Here is a 23,923-nt window from a genome sequence, read left to right on the forward strand (position 1 = left end):
AACCATGATTGAGTGGTTCACAGGCCCACGCTCAATCCACTGACCTATACCAGCCAGGGCTATGAGACTTTTAAAAAATTAAAGCCACTCGAAGGCCTGGGCTCCCAGGTGACACATGTCCCTATTTCTAAATGCTTGTGTGGGGCGTTCCTCACACTGTAGGCAGGGCCTGTTCTCTGTTTGAGGCACTGACTTCGGCTGCTTTGTTTGTTTTTGTTGGTTGGGATTTTTATGTGATTTTAATAGGCCTTCATTTGTTTAATGACCACTCGACAGCAGGGGCATCCTGAATGCCTAATTGCTCAGCACCGTCTGTGTCGCTCAAAAGCTGTTTCTAAATGACTGAATGGTTTGGGAGGTGGGTGGGGAAGCTGTGAGGTCCTGCCCCGAACAAAGGGTGTTGCAGGGAGAGGTTCTGGATGGGCAGCTCTGGAAAAGCTGTGTGAAGGGGACCCGTGCTGGTCCTGCGTCTGAACTTCGAATGGCTTTTCACTTTTCTTGGCAGGAAGCCTGTGAGTGGGTTGGTCCCTGCTACCCCTGCAGAGTGGTTCATTGAGGGCGGAGGGGGGTGGAGGTTGAGGACCATGTACATCCTTCCCCTCGGCCATCCTCTGAAGCCAGATCCGTCACCGTCATTCCTGTCAGCTAGCGTCAGAGCTGGGATTTTTGAAAACCGAGAAACGCATTTGCGCAGTCATCGAGTCTAACCACGCTCTCATTCAGATGAGACAGACCCAGAAAGAGTCAGTGCCTCAGATGCAGCAGATGTTGGCACAGTCCTGGTGCCCCTGCAGCCTCCAGGGACCTTGGTCCTGCGTTCCTTGGTTACCGTGTCCAGCCTGGCTTTCCCGGGTTGCGTCCGGGCAGTTGAGTGAAGTGCACCCTTGTCGGAACCTGCCGGCAGCAGAGCGAAGAGCGTACAGATCAGCCTGCGTCGCCAGTTGAGTAGCTGCTTTATCCGGGTTGGGCTCCTTTAACAGAGACCCAGCACAATAGTGGCTGCACAGGTGAAAGCGTATTTCTTACTCCAAAGTCCTGAGTCCACGTGGCAACCCCGCTGCACAGAATCCTGAGGGAGCCTGGCTCCTGCAGCTCCCGAGGGCGCGGCCCTTGTCCTCAAGGAAGAGGAGGCACTGTCCCTCTGCCGTGCTAGGTGCTTGTGGCTGGGCTCAATTAAATTGACATGAGCCAGATTCACAAGAAAAAAAAGTGACAGAATTTAATTACACCTGTGTGTACGGGAAGCCCCACGCACGGAGAGGTTCAGGGACAGGAAGGGGAAATGAGGTGTGTGTGACTTGCTGAATTAGTGGATGCTTTGAGGCGCCCGGGGGCCGGAGGGGATGAGGGCCGTTTGCAAGACTGAAAGCAGAGCAGATCTTCAGCAATTAGATGTGTGCTCTGCTGTGTAGATGGATCATAAAAACTCACTTCTGGCGATAACTCTTATTAAATTTAAACTCCATTTTAACTTCCTTCAGGGAGAAGAAGAGGTTTCTCTTGAGTCTGAAGGGTCTCAGTTGCCATCAGCTCAAAATCATTCTCATGCCAAAGTGGCACATCCTGGGGAGGCCTGTTCTGAACCCCTAGATCATCCTCGTTTCTAAGGGGGCAACCAGAGCTCCAGCCATCTCCACTGCCTTCCAGACAGCTGGGTTGTTAAAAACAAAGAAACAGACAAACAAACAAAGGCCACATGGCAGCTGTCTTTTCAGGCAGATTCTGGGTAGTACGTTGCCTTCAACTCGATGGGCAGTGCTGACTTGTGTGGCCATTCCTAGCTGCAAGGGAGGTGGGAAAATAGTTTTTCCCCTGGTTAGCCCTGTACTTGCATGAGAATCAGGTACTGTGTTACCCTGGAAGAAGGGAGAACAGGTTGGGGGATAAAGCCATCCCCTGAGCCACATGACACTCCTTTGCAGGTCTGTCTGTCGTGAGGGCGACCATTCAGACTGCTGGGTGTGTAGGTTTTCTCCAGGGTCTGGCTTTGATAAACCCTGCTGCAGTGGCAGCCCTGCGCCTAGTCTCTAGCCAGGGCCACTACTGGACCACTACCGGACCCCCTTAGCCATATATGGCTATTTGCATTTACATTCAAACTAAATAAAACCTAAAAAAAAACCCTTTAATTCACTTTCTGAGTCACAGCAGCCCCATTCCAAAGGCTCAGTAGAGGTGTGTATATCAGTGGCCAGTGGCTGCTGGCCATTTTACTGGATAAGCAGATCTGAAGTGTTTATTTACATCATTGCAGAAGCTTGTGCTGGACAATGCTTCTCTCACTAAGGCAGCTTCTTGCAGGATGCCAGGCCTGGTGGGCAAAGTGTGGGCATGAACTCAGCCCTGCTTGCCGTCTCAGCCAGGCTGCCATGTACACAAGGTGCAACCTGCGAACCGTATGTGGTGCCTTGTCCTGTAGTAAGCCCACACTATGCAGCCAGAGCTCCACCTTGGGTCAGGTGCACCGGGAGCTGGCCTCTGGAAGAGGCAGCCGCGTGTGGATTTACAGGAAACAGTGAATGCTCTCTTGGCTTCGTCGGGGCCTTTCTTCCCGGTGGGGAGGGTGTTGGCCTAACCTGCAGGCAGCCGGGGCTGCTTCTCCAGTCTTACATCCTTTCTGTGGGAGGATGGGAGCGGAAGGAACCGAGTCCCACCCGACCTGCCCCAATTCAGAATTGCAAAGGTGGCGCCTCGGAGTGGGTGAACGCCTGAAATATCGCCAACACCCAGGAGATGGAGCAGGGCTTGAGCATGTCTGTCCTCCGAAAATCATGGTATTTTTAGCTCCAGAACAGTTTCAAGCATATTTAAATGCATGGTGGATAATGATAACTTGCACAGCTGAGCAATCTCGGAGGACATCTGCTCAAATGCTATTCAAACACAATCTGACTGGCTCAGTGTGTTTATTTTTCTTTTGACATTGATGAGTGGCAGGGTGAGGGGAGAGCGAGGATTTTAAGATCCATCGTAAGATGATTAAACCGGGTTGGGGCCCAGGGTCCCCTCAGATGGGAAGAGTTTACCCTGCAGTAGCCTCTGTACCCCCCTGACCTGGGGAGGTTAGATGTCTAGTGGGCACTGTGGGGTAGTCCCAACCTGAATGCCCTGCAGTGAAGGGGCCGAGCCGGTGGTCAGAACCCCGAGGCGTGGGCACCCTTACCTGCCTTTTCTCTGAGTGCAGTGATGTGAAAGCTCAGAAGCACTGCTTTGGAGCTCAGGGCTCACTCATCCTTATAGCTCCTGCTTGGATGCTTCCAGTGACTAACAGCTCACTCCTCTCTAAGTCTTTCCAGTTGGGTGGAGTCAGCTCTTCCTATTAGAAAGTTCTTAATCTTGAGTCTGAGATGGCTGCTCTGTGCCTTTCACCCTGAGGCCCTGGAACAGGGTGGTATGACCCACACTCCCTAGAGAGGAGTCAAGAGCCAGGTCTCCTGGGTCAGAAACCCAGCTCTGTAGGCTGTGACTGTAGGACTTCGGGCTGCTGAAACCCCTTGAGGTTTTTTTGCTTCCTCCCCACAGAAAAGGGCTGCCTTGTAGTTAGGTTGTGAAGATTAAACACATCAATAATAGACGAAGCACTTAACAGTTCGAGAAGGTTAACTTTTGTTGTTATGTTTATTATTACCCCCCCATAAATCTTTCCTCCTCCTGAGCCTATCCCTATTACCTCCCAAGCCTCCATGAAGGCCTGACAGGCACTGCCCTTTGACATCCAGTCACAGAGGGTCCAGGAAGGTTCGTGACCCAGGGAGGAGCTGGTGGCCAGGCCAGAGGTGCCAGGGTGTGGAAGCAGCCAGGCATGGGGAGAGTGGGCCTGCGGAACCAGGCACTTGGCACACTTGGCGCGTGTCCCAGCTGCATCACTTACCACCAGGGTGTTCTCGGCAAGCCACTGAACCTTTTGCAGCCAGCCGGGAGGAGAGGCATGCACCGGTCAGAACTCCAGTGAGACAGCGTGTGCACTGGGCCCCGTGTGGCTCACGGCATCACTCCCCAAGTAACCCCTCTTCCGTCTGTTCTCTGCTGTTCAGTCTGTAGACATTTACTGGGGTTGGTTTGTCGGGTGACCTCCAGAAGGTGTCACGTGTGATGAAGGGGGACACGGGGACACAATCCCGGAGGCATCGGAGAGCAATTTCAGCAGTCTAACCATTTGGATCCTAGGCCTCATCATATTGCCTTGGTAACATCAGTAAACCATCCGACTCTTAAGTCTCTGCCCAGCACCCCATCTAAAAGGTCTGGTGATCCCAGGGGCTGGGCCGCCCTCCCCTCTCCTCTTCACAGGATGCTGCCAGACACCAAGTGCGCCCAGCCAGGAATTGGCCGCTTCCTCATCACCGTCCCCACGCAGCAGGTAGTTGAGGATGAACCATCAGGGAGCTGATGACACCTGCGGGGGGGCATCCCCCAGTGGCAGGGAGGGGGTGAGGAGCTGTTGCAGACACAGGCAGAAGTTAGTCTGAAAACATAGGCTCCCTGGTCAGGCCATTAATGCAGCAGGCTGGGGTCCTGGTCAGCTGGACCTGCCGCAGTAGGAACCAGGCTCTGAACAGGGCCTGGCCTCGCAGGGAGGAAGTGACCACCCGGAAGCCGCTTTGTTGGTCTGCTGTAGCTCCCAACCGCACTGAGAGACCGGAACACAAAAATAGTCTGCCTGTCTACAGCCTCCACGCATCCGCGTCAGCTTTCTGGTTATTTTTTTCCTTCTGTGTTGATAGCAGTGAAAAGGCGACCAGCAGCCAGAGTAAGCTCTAGTATCATCATTACCGAGGAGGAGAAGACACACGGGGGCCCTTTCCATTCTGAGCACCAGCTCCCTGTGCTGCAGGGAGGGGTCTGTCTGTCCGAAGGAGACGAAGCTTCAGGAAAGCGCCTCAGATTTTTTCCATCTGAAGTGGCTTTGGGGCTTCGGTCCCTTGGTGAGCCAAAGCTGTGTAGGATGTATTTTATCAAAAACTGCACATCAACCAGAAGAGATATTTTTCCTTCCCTAGGTCCTTCTGTTTTTCCACCCCATCCCTCCAATTTTAATAGGCCTGGTGTTTAAAGAAATGTTCTCTTTCCCTAATAAAACTTTCTTCTGGAGGGAAAAACGACACATTTATCTTATTTCTACTGATTCCACATTTGTTACCAACTAGCTTCATGTTTCAATATCTCTTGAGGCACAAATCCATGTGTGGTCACCAGGTATTACAGAACAACGCTGGTGTGGTTACACAAAATATGTGCATTTTTCCTGACATCATGCATCCTTGATGAAGGAGCGGGGGCCTGGGGGCCCCCCCGAGGTCCCTGTGTCCCCAGGGCCCCTGTGCTGCCGTGGGGGCAAGGCCTAGCCGAGACACCCCCTGCTCTGCACAGCCTTCCCTGCTGGGAGTGAAGCTTGAGGCTCTCCACGCCTCTCAGCACACTTCCATCTTTGCGCCTCGTGATGTGCTCTGTTACGTCTCTTTTTCCAACCAGGCTGTCAGCTCCTTCGAGGAGGACTTCTGTGGCTAAAGCTATCTTTGCAGCTCGGCACAGNTTGAGGCACAAATCCATGTGTGGTCACCAGGTATTACAGAACAACGCTGGTGTGGTTACACAAAATATGTGCATTTTTCCTGACATGATGCATCCTTGATGAAGGAGCGGGGGCCTGGGGGCCCCCCCGAGGTCCCTGTGTCCCCAGGGCCCCTGTGCTGCCGTGCGGGCAAGGCCTAGCCGAGTCACCCCCTGCTCTGCACAGCCTTCCCTGCTGGGAGTGAAGCTTGAGGCTCTCCGCGCCTCTCAGCACACTTCCATCTTTGCGCCTCGTGATGTGCTCTGTTACGTCTCTTTTTCCAACCAGGCTGTCAGCTCCTTCGAGGAGGACTTCTGTGGCTAAAGCTATCTTTGCAGCTCGGCACAGAGGATACGTTTATGACTTGTGTATTTTTCTTTGTGCGTGTTACATTTCAGTAAGATATTTGATTGAAAAACAAACCCCAAAGGTAAAGCAGTGTATGCAGGCAGTGTTTCACGAGAGACCCGCATCAGCACTCGTTTTTGGGCTCCTGCTGGTCCACAGCTGCCGCCCTCTGACCCCAGGTCTGGGCTCCTGCCCTGAACCTGGTCCCTGCTTTTGTCTCTCTCACTCATGATCAGAGAGCAGGGCCCAGGGCTGTGCAGGAGCCAGGGGTCCCTGTCCCCACCTTGCCCCCAACCTGCCCCACACCAGCATCCTCAGTGTGTGTGTGACAGCGTCCTGGCTTCCATGTCTCCTTCCCAGAACATCGTAGCTGTGGGAGCCGGGTTCTGTGATGGTCTCCGCAGCGGGGACAACACCAAAGCTGCCGTCATCCGCCTGGGGCTCATGGAGATGATCGCCTTCGCCAGGATCTTCTGCAAGGGCCAGGTGTCCACTGCCACCTTCCTGGAGAGCTGCGGCGTGGCCGACCTGATCACCACCTGCTACGGTGGCCGGAACCGCAGGGTCGCCGAGGCCTTTGCCAAGACTGGAAAGGTAGCCCCTGGCCTACCCTCCCTGCACCCCTCCCTCCTCCTTGAGACCCCTGGGCTGGGGTGAGAGGCAGTCCAGCGGAGATCAACTCCTTCCCCACTCTCCTCTCAAAATAAGTGATTCTCTAGTCTTCACCACAGATTTGTCTAAAAGATTATTTAGGGAGAGGGGAAGGGAGGGAGAATGAGAGGGAGAGAAACATCAATGTATGGTTGCCTCTTGAGCGCCCCCTGCTGGGGACCTGGCCCACAACCCAGGCTTGTGCCCTGACTGGGAATCAAAGCAACAACCCTTTGGTTTGCAGACCATCACTGTATCCACTGAGCTGCGCCAGCCAGGGCTGATTTTTTTTTTTTCATTCTTTGTTTTTATTTAAGACCATTGAAGAGTTGGAGAAAGAGATGCTAAATGGGCAGAAGCTCCAGGGGCCTCAGACCTCCGCTGAAGTGCATCGCATCCTCAAACAGAAGGGGCTGCTGGACAAGTAAGTCGCCATTGCCCGTGAGACCTGAGAAATGGGATCCTCCCGCTTCTCTCGTGACCGCCAGCCCAGTCAGTGTCAGGGACACAGCTATGTGATAAGTGTGCCAGACCTTCGTGACATTAGTTCTGTCCTCTGTGCGGCATGCACGTCTGTGGCAGGAAACGTCTACCTACCCTGAACATGGGTGTTTATACAAAACACAAAACCGGCTCGACTTCAGGAAGAAGAGCTCAGTTCTTCCTATTATACAGCATGAAGTTCCAGATTCTGGTTGGTTTGGTAAGAGCTGCATGTTTCAAGTTTTAAATTTAGAAACGTGTTTGCTTTGCTGTTTTTATAAAAAGACAAAATTTTGTTACTAAGCTGCCAAACCATTCAGAATAGAAGAAAAGACACGTGTCCCTAGAACTTTACCCCCAGCAGTGGAACGACCTGTGTCGAGTTGCGGTGAGCAGCCTTTGCAGCCGGACCTCCTGTGGATGGATGGACGGGGGCGTGCGTGCACCCAGCCTCCACCGCCCCTCCAGGCCGGTCACGTGTTCAGGTGGGCTTGGCTCAGCTTGATTTGCCACCCGACCAGGCCCCGTGGCACCACGGAAACTGTCGACTCTCTGTAGCTGCGCCTGGCCCTTCGTGTTGCGCATTCACTGAGCCTTCCTCCATAATCGTGCTGCCAGTTGCACCACCTAGTAAATGCTTATGCAGCGTATTCTCTGTGTCCTTAACTCTCTGTAATACTCTCTGGGAGGGGAAGTCTGGTTGCCTGGGAGAGTAGGGAGCTGGGCGATGGGCCGCAGCTCTCTGGTCACGTCTCCCTCATCCTCGTAGGTCAGCCCAGGTGTCTCCTGGCCCCAGCCCCGCACCCTCACCTCACCCTGCTCTCCTCCGTTCAGCCAGTGCAGATGGGTGAGCCGCAACACTCCCTAATGAAAGTGGAAAATGAGGGAGGACAGGGCATTTATCTTCCTTCTTTAATTTGCATTTTATATTTCTGAAGCGGCTTTCAAAACCAGCCAGGCAGAGATGGAAGTCGTAAACAAGCCTCCAGAGGAGGAGAATTACCTTGAAATTGTGACCGAAAGGAAAACGCCTCTGACACGCATGGTTTTCTCACATATTTAACAGAAGACAGTGGTGCATTTGTGTGTGGCTGGCCTACTTCCACGACCATTAAGTCTTTATCAGGAATTTGTTTAAAGCCTTAAAAAAAATACCTGGGTCTTCGGGGATGGTTAGTATCTTCCAATCACAGCTTTAAAGTGGCATCTGCGTGCTACCCAGGGGTGCGTCTGATAGGATTTTGTGAATTCACGAGGCGGCTGGCAGTCTGTGTCCGTCGTTTCACTTCAGGAGGGTGCAGACTGGAACCGGCCTCCTGGGGCCGGGACCTGACCTGTTGGTGTTAGAGAGCAGGTATCGTCAAGCAGGTGGAACACGGCTCTGAGCAGACGCCTCTCCTGAGTCGTGTCCCATTTTCTTCCTTCTGATGAGAAATCGAACAGGCTCTACCTGTGCTTAACGAACCTCTGGAGGGAGCACCCCACTTCTTCCAGGCCAGATAATAGAGCCCCCGCAGGACTCCCCCGCCCCTGTGCCTGCCTCCTGCACCTGCACAGGCAGAGCCGAGTTCTAACGTTCTCTCTCTGTGCCACCTCCTGCCTTGATTTTTTTCCTTTTCTCATTCCAGCCATCACTGCTATGGTCCTCCTCTATTTCCTCTGCCCCTCCCTCCCCCATTGCAGTGGAAAGGGCAGTGAGCAGGAGGCGCATTCAAGGCTGCCTTGTGTCTTACTCGCCGTGTGGTCGTACACAGGGCATATGTTTAGCTGCTCTGTGCCCCTGTCTCTTTATCCCCGAAATCAAATGGGTAGACCAGATGGTTGCCCTGGGCCCTTCTCCCTCGAGTGGTCAAGTGTGAGGCCTCCTGCAGTCTGCAGTTCCGGGGTCGGCATTTGAGGCAGCCCCTCTCCGTCTGGTACAGGCATACCTCGTTTCATCACCCCTCACAGATGGTGCCTTTTTCACAAATGGAAGGCAAGACTGTCCACCCAGAAAAAGGTTTCTTTACTTACTGTATTGCAATACTTGCTTTATTGCACTGATCTGGAACTGAACCTGCAACACACTAAGCTATGCCAGTATCTACTTACCTTTCTTACAACATGTGCCATTATCCCTTACAACACCTTCCTAAGTTGAAACAGGTTTCCCTTTGCCCTGGACACCTCTTCTCAGACTCCCGTGTGCATCCACCTGCCCTGTGTACATCTACCCGCCCTGTGCACATCCACCTCCCCTGTGTACATCCACCTGCCCTGTGTACATCCACCTGTCCTGCTGTTCATCCTGCCTGACATCCTCTTTGATGTGCATCTCAGCCCGCATCACCCTGAAGGCAGGTCTGTCTTCAGAGAAGCCTTCTTTCACATCCTCCAACCACAAATCACGTCCCCTGCTTTGAACTTACTGTTTACACCAGCAGCTGGCAGACTATTCCTATAAAGAACCACATAATAAATAGTTCGTCTTCACACCTCGTAGGCCAAATACAGTTCTCTCTTGTGTATTCTTTTGTTCTTCTTTTTTTCACTGCACAGCCCCCCGAGGAGGGGCTTCTTTGTAGGATGGGAGCTTTTCATCTTGGTTCGGCCTCGCAGGGCTGGGGCTGCAACCCGACTCGATAGGATCGATGTGTAGGCGGGAGGGAGGCACGGGGCGACACACGCTTGCCTTGCACCCCCGACATGTGCTCACATGCACGTGTCCACTCACATGCTTGGCCCACATGCACCACCCACGCGAGGCACAGCACACAGTACCTCACCCCAGGCTGCTTTCCCTGCCATCATCTTTTTCATTTACAGGACTTTGAAAATGTAAAAATCATTCTTAGCTTGCGGGAGATACAAAACCAGGCCACAGGCCAGATCGAGTTCTCAGGCTGTGGCTTCTGGTTTAGGCAGTATTGCTGCTCACGTGCTGTGGAGTTACTGCACACACACACAGTTTGCTTTTATTCCTCAAATTTAAAAGGAGGGAGCACATCCTTGTGGTTAAACGATGTCAGTCAGATGAAACGGGCACATGGCGAGAAGTGAGTCTTCGTCCCGCTCCAGCACAGCAGCGCTCCCGGGCTCGGTGCACCGTTGCCGCCGCCCTGTCACGGTGCGACGGGTCCGGGGCCCCACGTCCCACTGCATCCGGCTTTCCTTCTTGGTTTCTCCTTCAGAATGCACTTGGAGGGTCATTTGATATCTGCATCTAGAGATTTAATGGCTGTGGAACACTCCGCTGTAGGGGAGAACCCAATTCCTCCCTGACAGACAGTAAAGCTGTTTGGGTTTTCCTGCTGTTACAGAATTCACGTTAGCACATCCCCTCGTCCGTGCATCTTTGTGTGTGAGCATAAGGTATTTGTGTTAGTTTGCTCGGGCTGCCATAACAACACCACGGCGGAAACATCCCTCTCGCAGTTTTGGAGGCTGAAAGTCTAAGATCACGGTGTTGGCAGGGTTCTCGTGGGAGGACCCCAGCCATATTGGTTTAGGGCCCCCCTAATGAACCCTTTTAACTTAATGATCTCCTTAAGGGCCCGTCTCCAAGTACAGTCACAGTCTAGGCACGAGGGGGTAGGACTTCACTGTGGGAGGGATACGAGTTAGCTCATATCAACGTTGTCAGCTCCTGAGGGCCGAGGCCCTGTTTACAACACTGCACGTTCCTGCACCTAGTCAACACCGAGCACATCGTGAGTCGTCGGTATCCATTGGTGGGACTGCTGACTGGTTAGTCTGTGTCAGTATTTTTCTGTGAAATACTGCCTTTGGTCCTCCTCTCACCTCTAACCTTATTTGGAGAGTTCCCCCAGACTGATCTAATTGGCCTTGTAGCATTTCGTATCATAGACAATTGCATTTGGATGAGAAGCATTCAGTGTTGGCTCCAGGGTCAGGAGTCCCACTTTCTCCTTACACTTCATATCTCTAAGCGTCCCATCAACAGAATGTGTTTTGGAAATGCTGGTTGTGAAAGTTGGGAGTGCTTTGGGCTGCAAGAGCAACGCTCAGTTGAAAATGCCTTGGACAATAGGGTGATTTTCTCACATAACAGAGAGTCTGGAAGTGGATAGTACTGGTGTCGGCTCAGTGCCTCTGATTTACTCATAGAATCTCAGTCATCCCGTTGTCATCCTCTCAAAGCCTCAAAATGGCTGCAGGAGCTCCAAGCTTCACATACTCACACAAGTGCACTCAGCTGCAAGAGAAGTCCCGGGGAGCAGATTTTTCCTCCAGTGCCTGTCAAGGAGAGAAATATCTTCCCCAGAGACTCTCAATCGATGTACGTGTCTTGATGGCTAGAATCTGCTTACTTTGCTAGTTTTAGGTGAAAAAAAGGCTGAGAAAGTGAGCATTAGTCTATTTCCAACCTCAGAAAGCAGAAGGGGTTGGGAATGGCTTTGGGTAGCCACTTACTACCTGCCACCCTGCTTTGTAAACACACAAGTCATTCTCATCCTAGGAACAGAAACGAAGCCATAGAAATACAATGGGAGGGGCCAAAATCTCCAGTCTCTGGCTCCCATTCACAAGAATTCATTCAGCAAATACTCATGAGCACCAGCCCCTTGCTGTGTGCTGTTAGGCCCCAGGAAGCAAAGACAGACAAAACAGACTTTGGCCCTGACCTCCTGGAGCTCACAGCCTAGGGCCTGGTGGCCGTCTGTGGCTGCATTTATAAGCTGTTTTTCATTGCACACCCACTGTGTGCCAGAGAGATTGTGAGCCTTCCCAGGGCTAGAGGCTGTGGAGTCGGATTTGATTAAGTCTACTCAACTCCAAAAGATAACAACACGTTCTGAACCTTCAAAACCCCACAATGACAGGCTGTCATAAAGACTCACGACCTAAGCTGTCATTACAGGATTCTCACTAGGTAGTTTTCGGGATGTCCACTAAGAATCTTTATCCTGTCAAGCTCTCTTTGGGCTGTGTGTGTCCCTGCGTGCACGCATGTAAAAGCCTGATTGAAATTAACTTTATTTCCTTGGTGATTCCTGCCATAATTCTTGCAGAGCCAGCTGTACCTGGGATAATGTTGTGCTTTCTTACAGTGGATTATTAACCCACACCTTCACACCCTCTTCCATCTAAAACTTTGATTTATACGTGTTCACATCATAAAAGAAAAGGCAAAATACATCCAGCTTCTGACACGAGACTGTGCTCTGCTAATTGTGGGTCCCCACGCTGATCCTCGAAGGAGCATTCCAGACTGAGTTATTTATGGAGATGTGTGGGCTGCCTCGTCTTCGTCCTGTCTGGGGAGGAGAGAGCAGTACCTCCTTGCAGCTTAAAATTTGTTCTCCGGTCTTCTAAAATAGTGACAGAAGCCCTAGCCAGGTGGCTCGCAGGTTGGAGCGACGTCCTGGACACCAAAGCGTTGTGGGCTGGGTTGTGGTTTTGATTCCCCATCAGCGCACAGACGTAGGTTGCGGGTTTAATCCCTGGTTGGGTCGTGAATGAGAGGCAACTGATCAACGTTTCCCTCTCATATCAATCTTTCTCTTCCTCTTTTCTCCCATCTTCTTTCTCTAAGCTCAATAATTAAAAATGTCCTTGGGTCAGGATTGAAAAATAATAAATAAATAAATAAATAAATAAAATAGTGACGGAAACTTGGGCTCATTCTAGGTTTGACCGAGAGCCCGAGTCACAGCTTCTCCTGTGAATGACCATCGTGACCCTGTGTGTTTACACCCAGCGTTTTTGTAGGCGCTGCCCTCCAGTTAGGCAGAGGGCAGTGTGGGTCGTACCAAGATGTCATGGCCACCAAGGCAGAGGTGCTCTGCACACCAAGTAATAGAGGAATGGGGGAGGTGATCACAAGTTAGCCCCCTAGCGTGCAGTCTGCTATGTCAGAAGATCTGAGTTCGTTGTACGAACTAAAGCAGATGGCTTAACTTGTCTTTTCACGTCTCCCCCACCCAGGTTTCCACTGTTTACCGCGGTGTACCAGATCTGCTATGAAGGCAGGCCCGTTCAGGAGATGCTCTCTTGTCTGCAGAGCCATCCGGAGCACGTATAGGGAGGACCGTGCGGCACGCCGGGCGGGGCTCTGCCTTTCCCATCGGTCTTTTGGGTTCAGATGGAAACCGGGACTTGGCAACCAGGTGTTTGCTTGCCTGTGACCCCATCATGGATGTGTATGAATTTTTACAGGCTCGTCATTAATTTTCCAGAAGCGGATCATTGGCTAAGGTGTACTGAGCAACAACTAGACGCACGTGTGTGAACACGTGAGTGTGTGTTCATTCCTCCTTCTGTGGGTGATTTTATGAACCGAAATTAATTAAAAGTCCTTTTTAAAAGTTACTTTGAAACTTTCCCACTGTGGTAGCTTATGAGATTGGGACTACCTCCACTAAACTTCTTAGATCTAATTCATTTGTCCTTGAGTGAAGGGACTTTTTTCCCCTCATTATCTGGATGTTAGAATTTAACCAGCATTAATAACGTGGTAGAATGGAAGAGGGAATATGTTCAAAGATCAACAGACTAACTTTTAAACATTCTCTCAAAGCCAGCATAATTAACGACTTTGATTGTGAGTTGACTTTTTTTTTCCTTAAAACAATCAGGTATTTTTAATTAGATAATCCATTAGGTATCTTCCTACAGCTGCAGTTTTCTGCGTTTTTAGCCTCTTTGCTCTTCATTAGCCTTTCACAGAGGCTCAGCAGTGGCAGAAGACAGAAGTCTCCTCTGGGATTCCCCCACTGTGACTGACACCTCATGCTGACTAATGACACGGGGAGGATGCTGTGTGTCAGACCGCAGTTCTGGGCAGGCATTTCCTTTACGCTTCGCAGGTCCCCTGAGAGGGGGCGCTGTTGTTCCTCTCTGAGGATGCTGCCTCTGTGCCTGGTCACCGGGTAAGGGGGCGCAGAACCAGGAGTCCAAAGTCCAGTTCTCCCCCACTCCACCAACGTGCCCTGAGACTTTCTCACGTGTCACCGGCTGGTGTGGCCTCCTGCTAATTGGGTGTGGCCAGCGGCCCCGTGCAATGCCCCATGCGACCCTTCCCGAGTCCACGAGATGGCTTCCTGCTGCTGGTGTGCAGCGCTGTCTAGACTGGCAATTCTCCACCCTTTTCATCTCGTGGCACACATAAACAAATGACTACAATTCTGCAGCATACCAAAAAATACATTTTTTGATGATTTGACCCCCCAAAAATGGGTATGATCAGGTATTGCATGTTTTTAAAAATTGTGGCACACGGTTGGAAATTGCTGGTCTAGACTCAAAGTGTGTTCGCCACTCCATCTAGTGCAGGTCCCCAGGTCCCGCCACAGACCTGTGAGGGGGGGGGGGTCTGTGCTTCGACACACCTTCCAGGTGCTTCTGGCGTTCACAGTGGTTTCTCAAGTGCTGCTTTAGAAAGTGCCCTTCAGAGTGGCGTTTCTCAAACCGTGTGCCCTAGGAGACAAGTGTCCTGGGATCCAGGGGCGGGTGGTTCCGGGTGTTCCCGGAACACTTGGCAAGGTCAAGTGAGTTTGGGGAGGGCTGAAGTTTGATGGTGTAGCATGTGTGTTCGTACATCAGTGGGACCTGCTTATTTACCCTCGCCAGTTCCAAATACCTTAGATTATGGAGATTTTTTTTTTAGGAAGGAAATTTGCCAAAGTGTCCCAGGGACACTGTTCTCATCTGAGGTGACCTCAGGATAACTCACGCATACCCTTCCCTCCCTGTATGAAATTGGGGTGAGTAAGCACCTGTGGTCTTCGTGTTAGTTCTCGGCTTTTTGATGAGGCTTTAAGGTGATGCCCGCAAGAACAACTTCGCTGAAACGCACATTATGGGGAGTAAGCACTTTTAGATTGGAAATGGAGCGGGAATGACTGCCTCTCCGTCAGTGAGACTGGTGTCAGGGCTGCATTCCGGTTTCCTTACGTGGCACTTGAGGAACAAGTGCCACGTTAGGGAAACGTGGGTGTCACTGAGACATTCACGGATTTTCAGCCACTTTCTGAGATTTGACCGTTTTTATTTTCCAATCTGGGACTTCTTTTCCCTGTGTCTGAAATGACTGTAGAATAGATTTTTTGTGGGAATTTTAAAAATTGTATCCAAAATGTTTCGGGGGCACTACACAGCCCCATCCACAGGAGTATATGAAGCTCACCCAATGCTCCAAGTTTTATTGATTTCAGTGCCACCATTAAGTTAATCAATTTTTGCTTGTCTCCTGATGAATCCTTTTTAAAGTTTGTATGTACATAGGTAACAAAGTGTTACTTTCAAGATACATAAAGGACTGTAAGCTTTAAATCGAGGTGTCTATTAAGTAAGGTAACCAGAGGTGAGGAATTCTCTCTTGTATGTTCTCATCTGCGCTCAGCTTCCTGCCTTGGGTTTATACTTGAGTGTTTTCCTTTACAAGTGCTCCTACCGCTCCAAAGTCTGCTGACTGTACCTCTTGAACATACTTATATTCTGCACATTATGGAAAAAGGCAAATTTTATAAGTTTATGCTCCGCTACCTATAGATATTTATTACTCTATGAGTTATCTATTTTTGTAACCACCTGTGGTCTCTCATATCTCACTAATGATGGTAATGGGGGGAGACGTCCCGAAGAGAAGCTCAATCTGTACATTTCAGCAACCTGTGAATGTAAAAACGGCACTGGTGCCTTGCTCGGGCCCCACCTGTTACCGTGTGGAACCGTCACCTGTCTTGAAATCCGTCGTTGTGGGTGGAGCTGAGCTGAACCCCTTCTGGTTTTTGTTGGACTGTTTGGCTATGACAAGGCCCCGTGGCACTGGCCCACGGAGGGGTGAGGCACCAGTGTACCAAGGGTTCTGCAGTTTTCCCATTAATTTGAATCTAAGAGCCTCTTACTTACATATGTACTGTATTTGTTTACAGGCTATAGGTGGATATAATTTAAAAACCTGGTTTAATAAACATTTAACCCCCCCCTAAACCTGTGCTACTGATCTGATCTTCTTTAAAAATCAGTTTCTAACTTTATTTATTTAGGTCAGTCCTTTTTTTTCCCTGAATTGTACTGCATTAACAATAATAAAAAGGTGATTTTTAAAAGAAAGGCTTCCTCTTTAATTCCAGTCTTCACATGCCTGTTTCCGTCGGTCTGTGTTTCTCCCCATTGCTTGCTGGGGTGACATTGGTTGGTAGGATTGTATACATTTCAGGTGTGCGATTCTGTAAGACGTCATCTGTACATGGAATTGTGTACCCACCAGCCAGAGCCCATTCTCCTTCCGTCACCATGTACTTGACCCCCTCTTAGCTTTCCCAGCCTCTCCCAACCCCTCTCCCCGCACCCTCAGTAACCACCATACTGTTGTCTGTGTCTTTGTTTATTTTGTTTGTTCATTTGTTGCTTTCAGTTTTATGTCCCCCATATGAGCACAATCATGCAGTTCTTGTCCTTTCCCGACTAACTGAATCCACTTAGCATGATACTCTCAGGATCCATCTATGTCGTCGCAAATGGCAGGGTCTCATCTTTTCTCATGGCTGAGTTGTATTCCACTGAATATGGGTACCACAGGTTCTTTATCCAATCATCTGCCAAAGGACACTCGGGTTGTTTCCACGTCTGGACCACCATGAATAACACTGTAGGGTGGAGGCCTTCTAATTCCAGCCAGCCAGTGGACTCATGAACTTGAAATCTACCCCGGCCTCACCCCAAATACTTAGAAAAGCCAGGAAAATATAACCAGTGTCTTTTTGTATGCAGGGCTATTCTCCCTCCAAAGTTTGAGTGAAATCCCCAGGAGCCCAAAACAAATAGGGGCATGACAGCCAGAGTAGTAAAGTCACAGTGTCTCTGTGGCTGCCAGCCCAGGAAGTGGGAATTCCCTCTACTGTCTGACAGCTCGGGCTGTAAAGATTACATGCTGGACCTAGGGTCCTTCAAGGGCCACACTGTCATGGACAAGGTGGGGTAAGGAGCCCCACATATAGGCAGAAACAAGGAAGCTGGCATCCAGGCAGAGAGAAATGTCTCCTCTGTAAAGATGTAATCATGAGTACGGCACCACACATGGGCTTGGGGTTTGAATTTTTATATCCAGGAAACCACAAGCAAAAAGTTAGTAACAAAATTGGAACTGGGGCCAGTAATACTGGGACGTAGCTCGCAGGTGCAAACACAAAACACTACCACAATCCACGTTGGACGCCGGCTGCACGGACTTCCCTCGAACAAGGTCCCACCAAGTGTGCACTGAAAACAAAAAGAATAATTAAAAACTCATTATGAGTTTGTAAAAGATAATAGGGGTTTCTTGGAAAAACTGAGTTTGCGAAAGAAAACAGAATTTTTAAAACAGAAGAATTAAGTGCCTAGGGTTTCAGGTCATTAATGGAGCAATGTGATAGATGCCCTGAAAGGTGATTTTAAAAATAACAACAAAGAAGGAAGATTAAAGTATTAAGGACAAATCGCTATAAAAAAAAACACAACCAGACAGACTGATAAACAAGCCTGTTAGAATGTCTAGAAATGAGTATAATTTTAATTATGCCATTGGGCAGATTAAAGAATATATTTGACAGAGCTGGAGATGAAATTAGCAAAGTAGAAAATAGATCTGAACATAGTAACAGAAAGCAGTGAAGAAAATACATTTGAGAACTTAAGAAGTAGAGGCTAGGATAAGAAGACTCAGTGCCTCTGGCAGGAGTTCCAGAAGAAAGAACCAGACTTCTGACAAACGTCTTTCCCGTTCCCCCGCCCCCAACTCCTGGCAACCACCACCTCTGCTCCTATGGGTTCACCTGCTTTGAATTCCACACATAAGTGAGATCTCAGTATTTGTCTTTGTCCAGCTTACTTCACTTAGTGTCCTCCAGTTTCAGCCATGTTGTCACCTATGGCAGAACTTCCTTTTCATGGCTGAGTAATATTCCGTTGTGTGTAGATAGGCCACATTCTACCCATTCATTCCTTGACAGACACACAGGCTGTTTCCATATCTTGGCTGTGGTGTGTAACGCTGTCGTGAACAGGGGAATACAGATACCACTTCAAGATTACGATTTCATCTCCCTGGGATGTACGCCCAGAAATGGGATCGCTGGGTCACGTGGTAGCTGTGTTTTTCATTTTGGGGGGAACGTCCATGCTGCTTTTCATAGTAGCTGTACTACTTCGCATTCCCACCAATGGTGCACAGGGTTCCCTTTCATCCACGTCTTTGCCGACACATTTATCTCTTGTCTTTTATCAGACAACCAGCTTGACAAATTGCACTAAGTTTCATGACAAGCTACTTTCCCACTGGCTCTGTTTTATTCTCATTGTGTAAAATGCAGAGATGTTTCATTCCTTGGTTTTGGAAGGGGAGCTAAAGAGCCACTCCAGTGTTGAAAAAGCACATGTTCTAAATCGTGGACCTTGCTGGCATTAATTCTAGAGAAGGAGGGACAATTACATACACGAAATCTGGACTTAACTGTTTAGACCTGGGGAGGAAAAGAACAGACACCTACAGGGATAACCATCCACATTCCAGCACAGCCTCCTGTGTCCAAGCAAGGGCTGCCAAGACAGACACAGTGTTGTAGTGGCTGATCGGTAAATCCTCCCAAATCTCTCGATATTTTTGCAAGTTCCATCTCTTGTCCTTAACTGCTCAAACACCTTTTTAGCAATGACTGAGGGTAAGTTACGCTACCTGCTGTAACAAATAACATTTAAATCTCAGTGGCGTGACAGAGCAATTTTTATAGCTACCATAGTCCAGTGTGGACTCAGGAGGTGGAGTTGGTGGGGTAGGAGGGAGGGGGTGTGTTTTCTCCATAGACTTGCATAGGCATCCGGGCTCCAAGAGGCTCTACCGTGTCCAACAGACCTGCAGCTTCCAGGTCATCCTGGAAATTGATATCCACTCAGCACACGGGAGAAGAGGGAAGAATTGAACAGAATGTAACCTCTGGAAGTGGTGTTTTTTCTTTCCCTGTATCATTGGCCAGACCTGTTGCGGGGTGGCTGGGAAATGTAGTTTAGCTGTGTATCTCAGAAAAAAAAAATTAGTTTCAGGGGCACACAGCATTATCTATGCCACAAGCAGCTGTTAATATCTATCATAGTTTTTCTCCTTCAATATGTTGATTTCCTGCTTTTTGCTGACCTTCACAGTAATCCTATGAGCTAAACAGCACAGATATTATTCCCACTTAGCCCTGAGGAAAATGACCTTCAAAGAGGAGCCAGCTGACTTGACAAAGTGACAAAAAGGATGCTAAAGTGGTGAGGCAGGGGCCAAGAGAACCCAAGTCTTGCCACATTGCTACACCCCCGCTCAAGCCAAAGGTAACAAGACTTGCTTCAGCAACTTGACTCAATCACACCCTCAGTAAATTAGCAGAAAAGGATGCTCATAGATTTTCATACAACTTCTTCAAAAACAATTGTTCACCAGTGACTTAGTTTACATGTAGTCATAAAAAGTTATCAAGACTATCTGGCAAATTTGAATGGAAATATGTTAAGAAAATAATATGAAATTGCATACATTCTGGACAAATTTCAGCCTTTATTTGTTAAAAAATGGTCTCTTCCTCTCCTCTCTTCTGGAACTCCTGTCAGGTATAATGGGTCATTTCTCTTATTAAAATAATTGCTAAAGTAAGCATTAGTAAAAATTACACATGTATCTCTGCTCACTTATGAGTAAATCTAGAAGATAAAATCCTGCAAGTGGATATGGTGGGTCACAGATAAGTGGATAAGTGCGTATTATATTTTTACAGATGCTGCAAAATTAACCTTCAAAAGGTGGCCGCAATGTATACTTCTGACCTCAGTTTATTCCCCCAATTACTTCTATAACCTCTATTAGGGTAGGGGTTTCTTTACAACAATCAGAGACCCAAATCGAACCAATAAATTCAAGAAGTGGGAACCTACTATCTACCAAGAATGTAGAAGACTCTCCTAACAGTTCCACTGTGAAAAGTAAACTTTTATCATTCAAAGCTACAGTTTTGTTCAGGCAGCCATCTATCTTACTAATAGTTGTGATCGTTGGTGGCGCCGAAAGTGTACACAGGCACAAAAATGGGTCTTGGAAGGGAGATGTTTACCAGGAATGTTGCAGCAAGAAATATTAATCATATGAAAAGACCACAACACTACAAAATCACCATTTAAGCAAAACCCCAGACTGCTCTTAACAAAAACACAAGCTGACGTGTGTGGGTAGGATGCTTGTCTGAGGAAATGCCAGGTTCCATTGACCTGTGACCCTCCTGTCCACTAGGGGTCACCCTTGGGGAATGACTTTTTCTGAGGCAGTTGGCAACTTGCAAGGAAATGACATCCTTCTTACCATGACTTTTTGGTCAAGTTTTCAGTTCACGCGTGTCGTATGTACTCAGCTGAGTTTGCGCTTGGGGGTTGTCAAGAGTCTACGTTTTATTTTGGCTTTTTTATTCAACACCGAGCACCAATTTTGATGTGCAGCGATGTTACGCTCACTCTGCCCTTGGTCCTCTTAGCGGTCTGGTTGGGCTTTGCTGCTTCTGCGCCTTTTCCCTTCCTCGATGCTGGGCGCCCGTTCCTGTCCGTCTTCTCTGAGTTCCTGTCTCCTTCTCGCTCTCCTTCTGGCACAGACATTCCGACCAAAGTCCACCACCTGCTGCTTTCTCTTTGCTCTCGGGAAAGACTGCAGGAACATTGTCCCTGGAAAATACGACTTCTCGAGGAGGGAGCTTTGATGCTTCAAAGAAGTTTCAGCAAATAGAGTGATGGACATTGAAAATAAAAACCTCTACACATCCTAATCTTCCCTCTGGTTTCCCTGTTCATTTAGAGGCCATTTTGCCATGAAGCTAAGGAAAGTTAAGCTTCAAGACCCTGACTTATACAAGTGCCTTCTAAGGCCCTATACCTACCTTTGTTTTCTTCAATTCATATTCTTTCTTTAAACTTTTATTCATTGATTTGAGAGAGAGAGAGAGATCTATTTGTTGTTCAACTTATTTGTGCATTCATTGGTTGATTCTCATATGTGCCCTGACTGGCAACCTTGGTATATCAGGACTATGTTCTAACCAACTGAGATACCCAGTTAAGGCCATATTCTCTTTCTCTGTTTCTTTCTTTCTTTCTTTCTTTCTTTCTTTCTTTCTTTCTTTCTTTCTTTCTTTTTTTCCTTCCTTCCTTCCTTCTTTCTTTCCTTCTTTCTTCTTTCTTTCTTTCTTTTTATTTTTTAAAAATATTTTACTTATTTATTTATTTTTAGAGAGAGGGGAAGGGAGGGAGACAGAGAGAGAGAGAGAACTATTGGTAGGTTGCCTCTCTCATGCCCTCATCTGGGGACCCGGTCAAAAAGCCAGGCACGTGCTCTGACTGGGAATTGAACTGGCAACCTTTCAGTTCACAGGCTGGTGCTCAGTCCACTGAGCCACACCAGCCAGGATGGCCACATTCTTTTTCTTAAAGAGAGTCTCTTGTCTCAAGTTGCAAAAACTTCTGGCCACTTAAAATGAGTTCACACTCAGTTTCAGGATTTTGGAATCAGGTGGGGATTCAAATGTTGAACCTGTGTGACTTGGGGCAAGTTACTTAAGCTCTGGAGACTTCAGTTTTCTTATCTATAAATAGTATCAGGTTTTGAGAGAAGTCAGAGAACAAGTAATTTGCTTTTCACAGTTCCCCGAACTCATTAGGGAACCTCAAGATGGAAAGTACCCAGGGAGAAAAGGACATCCATATTTAGTCTGAGTGTCTCGTTCCCCTCAAAGGGACATGTCCAGAGGCAAGAGATACGTCTGGTCCACACCGGAGAGGAGTGGGGCACAAAGGTGTTGTCTAGGTGAGGCAGTTATGGAGCCAGTGCAGAGTGAAGGAGTCACCTGCAAGGCAGGAGGAGAGGGGTGTGCGGGCCTAGTGACGTCTGTGGAAGGGAAGGCTGGGGTGGCGGGGATGAGGTCTGGACAGAAGCTCACATTGCGCTTCAGGGGAAGGGGGTTTATAAATCTCGCACTTGTTCCTCAGGATTTTACTCACTTAGGCCCTGTTCTCATGTTCTTTCCAGCTTTACTGAGGCTCAACTGACAAATTAAAATGGCATAAACTGAGGATGTAGACGTGATGGTGACGTGAGCCCACGTTGTAAAATGACCATCACAAGCCACTCGTCGCTCCCATTTACCTTTTTGTTGTAATGGTGGTGGTAAGAACCCTTAAGATCTATTCTGTTAGCAAATTTCAAGATACAATACAGTCTTATTAACCAGAGTCACCAGGAAGTACATTGGGCCTGAGAACTTACAACTGAGAGTTTGTCTCTTCTGACCTACATCTTTCCATTCCCCAGCCCCAGCCCCAGGCCCCGCCCCGCCCCAGACCCCGCCCCGCCCCAGGCCCCGTCCCACCTCCAGGCCCCGCCCCTCCCCTGACCCTCACTAGTCTACTCTCTGACTGTCAGTCCACCTTGTTTAGATTCCACGTGTGAGGTCATACAGTCTTTGTCTTACACTGCCTGGCTTATTTCCCTTAGCATAATGTCCTCCAGGTTCATTCGCGTTTTCACAAATGGCAGGATTTCCTTTTTCCCCCCTTCTATTGTGTGTATATTGTGAGAGGAAATAAAATACAGTTTATTTGTTCATTGGTTCATTGGCAGACACGTAGGTTTCTGTAGCTTGGCTTTGCAAATAATGCCGCAGTGAGCCTGGGAGTGCAGATATTTCTTTGAGACACTGCTTCCATTTCCTCTGGAGATCGGCGTAGCAGTGAGATTCCTGGGTCCGAGGGCAGTTCTAGTTTTAATTTTTTGAGGAACCTCCGTGCTGTTTCCACAGCAGCTGTCCCACTTTACATTCCCACCAACAGGGCACCAGGGTTCCCTTTCCTCCGCATCCTTGCCGACGCTTTTTACCTGTTGACTGTTCGGGAACAGCCATCCTAACAGGTGTGAAGTGGTAGCTCACCGATGACTAGTGAGGCTGAACACCCTGCCGTGCCCCTGTTGGGCGCCGCGCTCATTTGCTTCTGCCCTCACAAAAGCGTGAAAACCCTGGTCTGTTTAAAAGGCAATTGTTGCAATGCTCAGAGGAGTCACCTGAGGGCAGCACTGCACAAAGGTAACGCAACCAACATCGTTGTTGATTCAACCGGTACTTATTGAGGGCAAATAACGTGCTAAGCGAGTTTGTAACTACGGCATTGACCTAGGCAGGGACGTCAGGGAGGGCTTCCCTGAGGAAGCGCGCCTTCAACCAGGATGCAGTAGAAGTAAACAGGGGAGGGAGAAGTTTCCCAAGCGAAGGGAACAGCACATGGCAAAGCCATGCCATAGTGACAGGCCTAGTGAGTGAGGGGAAAGGACAGTGTGGCAGAGGCTGAGAGAACGTGGGGGGTGTGGAGGGAGGTCAGGGTTGGAACTAAATTTCCGGCTTGTTAATATTTATTGAGAGGCTACTGTGTGCCAGACACTTTCCCATAACATGTCATCATCAAGGCAGGTGGCATTAGTCCCCCTTGACAAAGGCACAGAGGCCTGGCTACCACATACCTTTCTCTAAGCCACCTCTGCTTACCAGAGGTGAGCCAATCCCTACCTTTCTCTCTTCCCGTTGAATGTTACTGACCTTCTTGTGCACGGGTCTTGTCTTCCCAGTGGGACTATCTCCCTGAGCCAGGCGGTTCTGCAGATACATGGGTGTCCCCAGCCCCCAGCAGAGACCTGACAGCGAGGGGCTGCTCCCTTCCAGGGCTTCAAGAAGCAATGACATGGATGAGGTGTCAATGACAAAGGCATGGCGAGGTGCGGGAGTCCCGTCATGGCCCATTTCCTCACCCCTCCCCAAAGGGTGTCCTTAGCCATGAGACTTTACAGCTGATCTCCAGCCCCTGGGACAGGGCTTGGCCATGTGACTCGCTTTGCCGACACAGTGT

At 49.1% G+C, this 23,923-nt stretch overlaps 1 protein-coding gene and 1 non-coding gene across 3 annotated transcripts in view; one reads left to right on the top strand and one right to left on the bottom strand.

Moving 5' to 3' along the window:
• The window catches only part of GPD1L (glycerol-3-phosphate dehydrogenase 1 like), a 41,192-nt gene extending 25,274 nt beyond the window's left edge, over positions 1 to 15,918 (top strand). For both annotated transcript variants that reach the window (XM_037070690.1, XM_037070691.1), the window contains 3 exons: positions 6,260 to 6,493; positions 6,868 to 6,974; positions 12,962 to 15,918. In XM_037070690.1, coding sequence (XP_036926585.1) covers positions 6,260 to 6,493; positions 6,868 to 6,974; positions 12,962 to 13,058 — 438 coding nt within the window. In that variant the 3' untranslated portion in view covers positions 13,059 to 15,918. The remainder of the gene's footprint in view (positions 1 to 6,259; positions 6,494 to 6,867; positions 6,975 to 12,961) is intronic.
• On the bottom strand, positions 9,588 to 9,824 carry LOC119004140 (small Cajal body-specific RNA 2). Its single transcript, XR_005070133.1, has one exon.
• Positions 15,919 to 23,923: the final 8,005 nt, after the last annotated feature.

This window comes from Sturnira hondurensis, unplaced genomic scaffold (genome assembly GCF_014824575.4).
Source record: "Sturnira hondurensis isolate 20B ecotype Veracruz unplaced genomic scaffold, ASM1482457v3 Scaffold0019006, whole genome shotgun sequence".
NCBI classification, from domain to species: domain Eukaryota; kingdom Metazoa; phylum Chordata; class Mammalia; order Chiroptera; family Phyllostomidae; genus Sturnira; species Sturnira hondurensis.